Source organism: Branchiostoma floridae, chromosome 4 (genome assembly GCF_000003815.2).
Source record: "Branchiostoma floridae strain S238N-H82 chromosome 4, Bfl_VNyyK, whole genome shotgun sequence".
NCBI classification, from domain to species: Eukaryota; Metazoa; Chordata; class Leptocardii; order Amphioxiformes; family Branchiostomatidae; genus Branchiostoma; species Branchiostoma floridae.
The window spans coordinates 24,331,147-24,343,485 of NC_049982.1; the positions used below are offsets into that span (position 1 = coordinate 24,331,147).

The 12,339-nt window shown below is 40.2% G+C and overlaps 1 protein-coding gene across 1 annotated transcript; it reads left to right on the forward strand.

Annotated features, from left to right (window-relative positions):
• Positions 1-4,052: 4,052 nt before the first annotated feature.
• On the forward strand, positions 4,053-12,220 carry LOC118414143 (protein dcd1A-like; the record flags this gene model as incomplete). The annotated part of the gene is given in 12 exon segments (XM_035817970.1): positions 4,053-4,081; positions 5,844-5,976; positions 8,181-8,278; positions 8,484-8,554; positions 8,700-8,749; positions 9,203-9,261; positions 9,577-9,611; positions 10,218-10,330; positions 10,844-10,951; positions 11,352-11,446; positions 11,836-11,946; positions 12,208-12,220. Coding segments are annotated over 12 exon segments (915 nt in total), but the record flags the coding sequence as incomplete, so codon positions are not given.
• Between the last annotated feature and the right edge of the window lie 119 nt (positions 12,221-12,339).

The window sequence follows — 12,339 nt, forward strand, 5'->3', positions numbered from 1 at the left end:
CTATTAAAAATAACCATGAAAAAATTACATTTCTGTCCACAATCGTCTCGATCCGTAAAATGTACGTCAAGTGGGATGTTATCCCGAAAAAGAAGATTCAAACGTTCGGGTAAATCTACAAAAAGAGACATTTCCGAACACGTAAATTAACGCTAACGTTACCCCCGTCCCCCACCCAACTTCGACGCTGGAAAACTAACTCTCAAATTATGCCGTCAAAGTTCCGTTTTTTTTCATCCACAGTGATTACATGCCATCACGAGTAATTCTTATGGACTTACAACCGACAGGAGCAAGGAGATTCTATCATATATTAACCTCCTCGACAGGAGCTCGAGTTACGTTACCCAAGTAGGGGGGGTCTTTAAATGGGTCAAAAATCGAAATTTTGAAATATGATCACGCCCACTTCAGGGGTGATGCATTGGGTCATTTGACAGACATTGTGCATAAAAATTGGCATCTAGCATGAAATAAACCCCCCACCCCACCCAAAAAACTAATTTGCATTATATGCAATAGGGGACAGCCATATGGTGATTCATAGGAATGCTTGCCGTCATGTAACTGCCAAACGACGTGAGCTAGGACTACCAAACTTGTTGACTTCTCCTAAAATTTACTTGGCAACAAGTTTAAGAAAATAGAATAAGTTTATGATGTTTTGTGTTGCCATGGCAACAGGTTGCTGACAGGCATAATTTACAAAATTGTCTAATTTTGGCTTAAACATTAAGGTTTCATGGTTTTCTTGGTAACGTTAAACACTCTTGTTTCCAATAGCATTTAACATCTAATATAGTATCATGAAGCATTCATGATTAAATATTGATAATCTATGCTGATTTGATGACGTATTGGTCAAAATCCAAGATGGCCACCAACGTCATAAGTGAAATGGTAAAGTAGGTTATTATCACTCATTACCATTGCAGCAGATTGATAACATACATTTTGAATGAATAGGAAGAGTGTACGTAATAATTACTTTCAGTTACAACATAGAAGTGAATCTAAATCACAACTAATGCCAAAAATAGATCTGACCCTAAATTGTTTGATGCCGGTAAGGTATTTCCTACATCTAAATACTTCCAACCACCTACAAAACTGCAGACAGTACAGATTGTGATATCAATGATCTAGTACCATTTGAAGCTGAGGTAGTGGGCCTTGGGAAATTGACCACTGACATGGATGTACGAGAGGCGTCACAGAGGATCAACCTTTTATGCCAAGTATTACCATGATACAGTATCTAAATTTATGAGCAGAATCAGTATAGGGTAGAAGTCCTGAGGAAATGGTTTACTGAAAGCAGAAAGAGGCATGGACAGACAGAGAGGGGAACCTAAAGACAGAATACAATGAGTTGTTTTAAAAAGAAGAGTGAACTCATATATACGCAGAGTAAAGGCAAACCCTGGAGAAACGAACAGAAGGTGGGGGTGACTAGGATATAACTATATTATAACACAAAGTAGAGACCCTGGACTATACATGACAAATTCTAGCAAAGCCTGGGCAAGCTGGGCTCTATTAATTTCCCTTCAAATTGGAAATGTACAAACATTTTCAAAGTAAGACCTTTCATCCAGTGTTACTCGTACACGACAAGAGTTTGGGCACACAAATGTCATGGAGAGTAGCCCAAAAAGGCAGTACCGTAACGGCAGGGATGTAATTTACATATATTTACATAATTAACTATCTTACTAGCAGTTTTACTTTCAAAGTAATAAAAAAACTTTTGATGCAACTAACATCTACACCTTTCCAAGAAAGGTTATATTCAGATTTTGGCTCAATGTACAATTGGGGAGCAAAAATGTCGTCTGTGGCTGTTTTGAAAGCAGAAAAAGTAACTTATACAAATGTATTGGAAAGACATAACATTTTACATGGAAACTAGATCTATTGTATACTACTAGGAAAAGGTGAAGGCAATGGCAAAGACTTCTAGATTTAAAAAAAATGACCACATGTAATGTGCCATATTTCACAAATGTGTATATTATGGGCACTACTGGTGTCAAATTTGAAATCTATCTTACCTATCCTTTGAGAAACCTCATCATGGATTGTCAAACTTAAATGTTTTAAGTTGCATTATTTTTGACATATAACCACAAAATACAATAAGAACGGTCTACAAATATCCATAGGAATGTATTTAGTAAAAACTACAAAGTAGTGGCAAAATTCGAGTGATAATAACCTATTTTACCATTTCACTTATGACATGGGCTGCCATCTTTGATTTTGACCAATTACGTCATCAAATTAGCATAGATTATCAATATTTAATCATGAGTGCTTCATGATATTTTATAAGATGTTAATGCTATTGGAAACAAGAGTGTTTACCAAGAAAACCATGAAACCTTAATGTTTAAGCCGAAATTAGAGAATTTGTAAACTATGCATGTCAGCAACCCGTTGCCATGGCAACAAAAAATATCATAAACTTATTTTATTGTCTTAAACTTGTTGCCAAGTAAATTTTAGGAGAAGTCAACAAGTTTGGTAGTCCTAGCTCACGTCGTTTGGCAGTTACATGACGGCAAGCATTCCTATGAATCACTATATGGCTGTTCCCTATTGCATATAATGCAAATTAGTTTTTTGGGTGAGGTGGGGGGTTTATTTTGAGATACGACTTTACTTTTTGTATCCAAAGTCTTGTATTGATGGTGTTAACCATTTCCCAAGTGGGTGTCGAAAAATTCTGACTTTGCAATTTATCGACCCCCCCTAACCCAAGCCGTGACGAAACCGAAACGTAAACAAACCCGCCCCGCCCGGCTATCCGTCCATTTATCCGTTCAAAACTGGTATATGCAAGTCAACTAACAGATATTGACTCTCAAACACCATAGCAATATTCTCCGTTCAATACAAGCACCAATATAGCTGTATGATTTATCATAAAGAAGCAAAACTTACCAATAAAACTGAACTTCTGGCTCCATTGTCTTTGCTTGATGGTGCACCGCGTTCGCAGAAATGGAGCACAAAGATGGCGGATGCCCATATTTGGAAGCCCCGTGACGTCACGTGAAAGCCGAGAATACGTACCTTTAAACTAAAGCAACGCCTCAGATTACGCTTAAACACCCCTGTAACCAAATGGGTAACACCTGAATATGCAGCTGACATAACTCTAAATGAACGCATCACACGGACCTCTGTATTCCGAGGAAGAAGGCACGACAAGTAAACTCTCAGGTAAGGACTTAGCGATGTGTAGGGTACGTACATTCAACACTGATGCTGAGGTTTCCACTAGGATGGATTGACTGAGATTTGGTGTACATTTCTAAACGGAGTTTTAACGATATGCTCACGCAAAATGGTATGCTTAGAAATCCAGTAAGGTGTCCGAAATCAATATTTGATAACTTCCTGGATCGACTATGACATTTTAAACGCTTGTGGTTTATAGAACAAAGTTTGATAGAAGCACAAAACGATAGAAAATGATCAGGTGTTGACCTATGTGGATGGGACACAATAACTTTTAAGACCAGCAAATCCTATATGTGTAAAGTAACAGAGCAGGTACGGTACACATATATGGACGATCACCAGATGTGGGGTTGTCGTGGGAATATTCAAATTAGATACGCGCTATATGATACATGGAGAATGCTTGGATGGATTGTGTACTGTATATCTCGCTTGGGCTTAGGTCACATTTCCAAACCGGGGCCCGGCCTGGGATGTTTTAAGAAACGAAAAATCAAATTGTATACCTAGAAAAATATACACATCATGCCCTTGAATCTTATTTTCACATTTTTTGTATTTTAATGTCTTTTATATAATTCTTTTTGCTCCCGAACGCTGCCCGGCCGGGTCCCTGTTTGGAAGCGTGACCTAAGGCTTACTTGGGCTTATAACTCCCTCCCCGCGGTAACTATCGGACCGGCCGCTAGGAGCGCTATTTGTCAGGCTTCTTACAAATAGAACATTGCGGCTGCACCCCTGACAGGACAACATGGGAAAGCTAGTCCTCACAGTGCCCGTTCTTCTACTGGTTCTGGTTGGAGTTACCTCAGCTGCTTATTGTCATGGCAAGGTAAGTCTCAGGGGAAGCCATGGACAATCTCAAGGACACACGCTTGGCTCCTGAAAATGTATTTCTTTGCCTTGTATGTCACAGTTTTTGACACTCTATCTTAGTCTCTCCCGGTCTCTTTCAGTCTCTCTCTCTCTCTCTCTCTCACTCTCTCTCTCTCTTTCCTCCTCTCTCCCCTCTCTGTCTGTCTCTATATAAGCGTATATTACAAAGAGTCAGTTGCCTGGTGTGGTCTTTCTGCTTAGTGCTTTAAATAGGGTTGATAAATTTTAGATTGCAGTCGAACGGCCATCCAGCCTGAGTACCGTCCGGATAGTAGTTCGCTCCGACGTTCATCATACACTTTATACAGTCTCTTCTACCGCTGACTTTTACTATACACTATATACAGTCGCTTATCCAGGTAACAGAAGTGAACATAGGAGCGAACTACTACCCGAATTGTACCAACGCTAACGGCCGTTTATATCTCATGTACTTTGCACTGTGGTCGGCAGCCATGACCACCATGTCTTGTTTACAACATTGCTAGTCTCGGAACGTCCGCGTGCTCATTCCGATGGGAGTAAATTCTAGTCATTTTAGAACCTCATGACCATTTCAATTTTTTTTCCATTTGAAAAAGAAATTTGTCATTTTCACAAGGAACGATATCAATATCTTATATGCCTTATCAGGATGACATTTGCAATGTTTATAGATCTATACGTGCAGTGTTATTTTTAGCTTCGTATTAAAGATCAACTTGTTTGTGTTAATATGGATTCTAGGTCAGTTTTTTTCCCAACGTATTCCATGCAAAAAGTATTGTGAAAAGGTGTTTGACAAGACGTTTTTAACTCATTTTAATACCGGTAAAAACTGAGAGTTTCATGACCGCTCGGTCGCGTCATTCCCCTAGTCTCTACCAGACTCCGGATCGCTGGAAAAATCGTAGAAATTTAACAAATAGAGGAGTAAGCCGGCCAGAGGAATATAACCGGCCAGGGAACTGCACGCGAACGGCGAATCGTCCGTAGATCGCGACCTGTCCCCTGGCCGGTTATATTCCTCTCTATTTGTTCCATTTCTACGATTTTCCAGCGATCCGGAGGCTGGTAGAGACTATCATTCCCCATGTGACGTGCCCATGCGTTCTCGAGAGCAAAGTCCGATACAACAACGGCGTCAAAATAGCTGGTGGACACGAGACTGAGAGGTCACGTGTTCGATTCCTGGCGCTTTGGCTAGACGTCGTATCATATTGGGAAAGGCACTTACACGACTTTCCTCTCTCCGCCCAGATGTAAAAAACGCTCCGGGTACATGACTTCGGTTGGGAGGTACTCGTAAAAGGTGGTGAAAGGAGAGGGTTGGGCTCCGCCTTTTTTTAAAGTAACGTGCTCCGACTTTGTGGCCTTGTGTTAGAAGCAATTTGCAAATCCTCACACTAGTATGTTTTTTCCAACACTACTAGTATTCTGCCGGCATGATAAAATTCATATGTTCAGAAAACATGCAACATTTCCAAATTTCGGTCCCATTTCGGTCGGGATGTATGTGGAAACAAAGACTAAAAGGGTCTACCAAGAAATATACACAAATTATGATTTTTTACGTTCTTTGTGTATTGTTGTCTTTTATATCATATTTTCCGTTTCCGAAAACTACCTAGCCGGACCCCGGGTTGGGAATTGGGACCTAGGCCTTATCTAGATTTATACATGAGCTCAGAAATGTCAATTAGACCATAAGAAACTTCATTCTGTTTTCTGTTGAACAGCCCGAACCCCGTACAGTAGGGAACAACAACCCCATCCAGGCAGACCCGCCGAAGTTCGTCCGGAGCGTGACGAACGGGAAGTTGTACACGGTGGGGGAGGGCGACGAGACCATCCAGGTCGTACATCTATGGGGTATGTTTGTTTGTTTGTTTATTAAGGAATCTACATCTATGGGGTAAGCTGCGCGCTGTCCCATTAGGCCACGTTAATTTGATGATAAAGAAAGTTTATTTGCAAGTTCATGCCCGTAGGCTAATTGCAAGTACATGGTAGAGACAAGATAAGGAATATGCATGTAACAATGAATTGTATGTAATAAACATACCTTTGCCAAATAAACCAGGTTTGTTATGTAGAATGATGTCTGTAGACAAATGCGTTACTCATTTCATTTTCTTTATAATTATATGCTTAGAGTTGGTTTAGAAAATTTCGGCATTGATTATGCAAATTAGATCCCAAGTTACAATTAATTGATATCAAATTGTATCAAGCGTTACTTAAGCTATCAGCATCCCGAAAATCATGATGATCCTTTGATCCATTCTTGACTTATTCTCTTTCAAAGTCTTTACATACACATCTTACTCTCTTCCCTCTTTCTCAGTTACATATGTGACAACTTTGATGAAAGTACTATAATGGAATGCAGTGGATTTATGAACTTTCCCTAATCAATTATGCAAATTAGCTGTTAATTTGCATGATAAGTATCACATTATATAAGTCTTCACTTAGGCTATGCACATGCCAAAAATCATGACGATCCGTCAACACGTTCATATTTTCTCATTAATTATGCAAATGAGATCATCATTTGCATGATAAATATGTATTGACATTTCTCTCTTTCTCAGCTACATATGTGACAAGTTTTAAAGTCCTATCATGGAATGTAGTGAATTTATAAAATATCCTCATTAATTATGCAAATTAGCTGTTGATTTGCATAATTTGTATCTCATTCTGTAGGTCTTCACTTACGCTACCTACATACCAAAAAACATGATGATCCGTCAACATGTTCATATTTTCTCATTAATTATGCAAATGAGACCATAATTTGCATAATTGACATCTATCAACATTTCTCTCCTTCCCAGCTACATATGTGACACGTTTGAAAGTCCTATCATGGAATGCAGTGGATTTATAAATTTTCCTCATTAATTATGCAAATTAGCTGTTGATTTGCATAATTAGTATACCATTATGTAAGTCATCACTCATTCTATCTACATACCAAAAATCATGACGATCCATCAACACGTTGTAGAGTTATTCTCGTCCAAAGTTTGAAAAGAAACCGGCGCCTGCAGTTCCAAAAAAGCCGCTAGGGGGCCTAAACTCACAGCAATTACTCTCTGCCTCAAGGGCTATTTACCACTCAAAAATCATGATCACAGCATGTCCAGAACAGGAGATATAAAAAATTGAGGTTCTGCTGCAGTACCTTAGCAAGTCGCTAGGGGACCCATTATCAAACTTGACCTTCGTTTTCCCGACCCCTACCCACCTACCAAATATCATCGGGATCCATCCAAGACTTCTTGAGTTATGCTGTTAACACACAGACAGACAGACAGACAGACACACACACAGACTCACAAGCCCAAAACATAACCTTAGCCATTCTGGCAAAGGTAAATATTATTATACAAAGAGACTACTCGAATACTATATCTAGATAGGTTTGTTTTATTTATGGATGACACCCTCGGAACATCCCAAAACTGATGTGAGCGTGCAAATAAAAAAAGGTTTGGCAAAAAAGTTTATTATTATTTATTATGAAATCTACGTGGCCTGGAAGGTTGACCAAATGACAAACATTGAGTATAAGGCCTGTGACTCGCGTGAAGCCAATGTTCAAACGCTTAAATCCTTATAACTTTCTCTCGCGTAGTCGTATCAAGATGAAACTTCACACAATGCTTGAACTGTTAAAGTCCTACGTCACATTTCCAAACCGGGGCCCGGCCGGACAGATATCGGGAACAAAAAGTATGATAGAAGAAGACACCAAACTACACAAGACGTAAAGGGAATAGTGGACATTATTTGTGTATATTTGTTCGTATACGTATACATTTTATTTTTCGTGGTGAATATACGAAAGCTTCCCTGGAATTATATGTCGTATAGTGTAACGCCAGAGTATAACTGATTTAAAGATGGCTTGTGCTTTGGTCACATATGCACCGGTGCCAGTAGGGTGTGTAGCCCCGGCCGGGCCCAAAAGCCAGAAATCTGTCCCGGTGGACTGTCGAGGATCGCCGGGGTATCTCACGGTGTGTTTACGATAACCTTACGGTGTCTATTTGTTACCGTGTCAGGAACCCCGACAGAGATGGGCCAGGCTCAAGGAGAGTTGATGAAGGAGCGAGCCAAGAACATGATAGACAGAATGTGGGAATACATGGAGAGTCAAGTGGTAAGGCTACAGTCAAGTATGCTCTTGGTACTATCCAGGCCTGATAATTCTTTATCTCTCCGAAGACAGTTACAACATTGATGATATGTATTTTTTTGACGCTTCATTTTAATTTTTTCGCAGTAGAAGTGATCTTAAAGAGAAAATGAATATACCTGGCCTAAACCTGTAAGTGTTAACGTTATATCTATTCTGAACATTTCAGACGGATGCAATCAACGGTACCCTACCTGACTTTTTTCAGAAGTGGTTTTTGGATGACGTCGCCAATGTTGGGTATGCACAACTAATTATATTGAGAGGAGACGGTTTTGGTGCTCCAAAAGATATTTCAAGACACACAAAAAATTCCGATGATATGTCCTCGGCATTAAAAAAATAATGGGACGATGTATCTGTAATATTACATTTATCGTTCTAGGCTGGAGGTTGCTTTGGACCTCGAAGTCCTGGCCACGGAAAAGTACTCAGGTAGGTTTGAGTTCGCAACGATCATCAAACGATACCACATATATGGCGCGTGCGATACAAGTATTGTCATACACAAAGCCTCGCTCGTGCCATAGTCTTTTCAATGTATTCCTTGAGGAGGCTCTGCTAAGCTGGGCTGAGGTTTCCACTTTTTGTGGGTGTGGCCTCTAACTAGCTGTCAGCCAATCAGAGAATCACAGGTTTACCCAAATGAAACAGTTCTGGTGATTCTCTGATTGGCTGACAGTCGTCTAGAGGCCACGTCCACAATAGTGTAAACAAAACTCATCCGTTAGGCCGAAGGGTGGTTATACCGGCTATAGAGATACAGATACAAAGGCTGGTTTGTTACACCCAATGGCGGAATTACATTGACTATAGACGATAAAGAAACAACACCACAATCAACGACTTTTCTAACGTAATGATAATAAAATCATGGCCGTTTTTCAGGAGCGTATTTTCTTGAAGAAATCAAGGGTATGGCTGATGCTGCCGGGATCGATTTTAAGGTACAAAAAATAGTTTCGTTTTAATTCCACGAAGCAAAATGATAATGTATCTGGTCACAACCTTTGACGGTAAATGTATTCAGTGAAACGACCAGGCACCATTTACAATCTTATCTTGGTATTGAACGGAATTGACCACTTGGTAAATCTACAAAGAATAATGTTCTTGCTTACATGCTACTCTCACATTTCCTAAGTATGGATTCATGAGAGTTAGAGACCCATTGTGTGTCAGTGATCACACTTACTGTGTGTCAGTTTTGTAAAAAAGAGCTTACTGTAAAACTAAAATGATTTTTTCTCATTCTTTCACAGAAAGTACTGCGGATTCATATGATTGGAGAACTAACGTAAGTTGCCTTCTCCTGTCTACTCATTTTATTCTGTGAAGATCATGACATGCTTTTTTTGACAATATTGATTTTATATAACATTCACTCACCCCGGAAAGGACCCCACTCTTTAAGATAGGAGTAGCGGGTTCTTTAATGTGCTCGAGGTGTGGCTATCCCTAAACATCCTTTTAACGTAGTATTCGAACGACAGCCCAAGTCGACGCTAGGTACTTATGATCATTGAGTGAAGTAAAGGGAGCCAAGGACAAGGACACAAGTTCGGTGGCATATCAACGGATTCGAACCCAGAACCTCAGGGATATGGGCCGAACACCCTTCCTGTACGCTACACGACGCCACACCAGTCTGTTGCAACACTGTTTTTTGTCAATTCCTACTGTATTCAAATTAGTACAGACACTCGAGAAAAACGCACATACAAACTGAAAACAAAACCTCCGTACACGGACGTCAAAACTGAGGGGGGGATACAAACTGGGCCACGTTTGGGATCCGGGACGGAATTCTCGCTGCTGCAGCGCCACCTACATCGGCTATAAGTAGCAGCGAGAATCGTACGTATCCAGCCATTCTAACCCTGACATTCTACTGTTCCCACAGGAAGGGGTCCTGTTCTATGTTCGGTGCCTGGGGAGAGGCGCTGTTCCCGCACGGAACCATGTTACCCGCCACCGAGCTTCTACAGATGCGAGCTTTGGACTGGATAACGGAAGGTGGGTTAATTAGGGCACAGTAGGAAAATTTAATGAATCTACAGACTCCAAATCTAATGCGAGAGAGCGAAATAAAACAAGTAAACAAGATGCTTGAATGTACAAAATAGGTACCAAATGCGTTGTAACAACAATTGAAGAGACAAAAATGGTGTCACAACCAACGTTGTCACATTCAGTCCTTATTCCTGTATTTAAGAAACGCACAAAGTGACACTTGTGTAGTGGCCTGCCAAAATGGCACCTGCAGTCATGGTTACCTTACCAGTGTCGGTTACACAAGTACCTAACTATCCTTCTTCTCTTTTTATCATCATCATTTTCATCATCAACATTTGCCCAAAAGCAGTTACTCAATCAACTGGATATGATTTTAGCTATCAGTCAGCATTTCAGATAGTAGATAGTGGATACTGCTTTTTGGCATTTCTTATTACCTGGATGTCTAATCTTCATCGACGCATCATCATCATTATCAATGGCATCATGCAAGACTTGTTGTTTTACATGCAGGCCCGCTGCAAGACTTTCCGCAGGTCACGGTGTACCATCCCGATGGTGAAGGGAACGGCCACGCCTTCGCTAACGTGGGTTGGACGGGCTGGATCGGCTCCATCACTGGTAAGCATCTTTAATATCCAAACATATACAGCTGGAAAAACTATGTGCTCTGTGTGCCTAATTAAACACTAAGTTTGGTTCTGCTGTTCTCTGACGAACTGCCCACCTTGAGATGTTTAATGATGCTGGATCATTATGACTATGATTTCAACATCACAGCATGTTAAGCACAATGTTAGATAGCAATGCTGATCGAAAACGTTATTGCACATTCATACAACAGATTCATACACTATATGCATAGGGAACGTGAACTACACAAAAAAGAGTGCACTCTTGAAAACCATTATATGATCAGAATGTATAGAAGAAAGTGCTTGAACTAATTATCATATTCACCTTTTGATATCACGGTTTAGTAAAAGAATTCAAACTACTCGCTGTCTCGTTCGCTTTTCAGGCATGTCTGAAAAGAAAATGGCCATATCCGAGATCGGCGTCTCATTCCCTGATGACTCTTTTGGAGCCGAGTCAAGATTTGGGGTGCCATTTACGGTAAACATGACATAAATTAATTAGTAATACATGCTATGGTAGTGACTATATGATTATCTATGGTCTAGCGAATCCGTTGATGTGCTATCAATTTTGTGCCCTTGGGAAAGGCACTTCACGACTTTCTTCAATTCGTAATGATCACAATAATTTGAATTTCGCTAGAATTTCCTGAAAGACTGCATACATTATACATGTAACTATGCTCTATAAAATTAGAGTTATGCATTTTGTGTCTTGGTGAGGCCGCGAACTTACTGATGACCCCTCTTCTGTCTCTATCTATCCCCCTCTTTATAAATAATGTATATCTCTAAATCATGAAATCAATGGAACTAGTATACATGTACTAAGTTTGTGGTGACTATTTTCTCCACCATCTCATCCAGTACTTGTTAAGAGACATCCTACAGTTTGATAACACCCTGGATGACAGCATCAACCGCATCGCCAACTCCGCACGGACATGTGATCTCATCTTTGGTGTTGGTGACGGCAAGGTTAGTTTTCACTGACTTTTTTCAAAATTATTTTTTGCCAACAATCTTGGCTACATATACACATTCTTTCTAATTGATGTTGTCGCATTGTTATCAACCAAGGAGGTCAAAGTAGACATGGCTTTTCTTACAACGGACTGTCTTTGAGCTGAATAGGGCAGATTTCCAATGGAGCATATAACCACTCGGCCACACTTCCTATATGATAAGTAGAATAAACGATATCATAACTTTATCATATTTTGGAAAATGTTCTTTCAGCTGAACGCGTTCCGTGGAGTCCAATATTCGGCGTCTGTTTCCAACTTCTTCGACGACCAGAACCTCAAGCCTACCGCAGACTGGCACCCACTGATCAAGGACGTTGTTATTCGGTAAGCAATCACGCAAGGC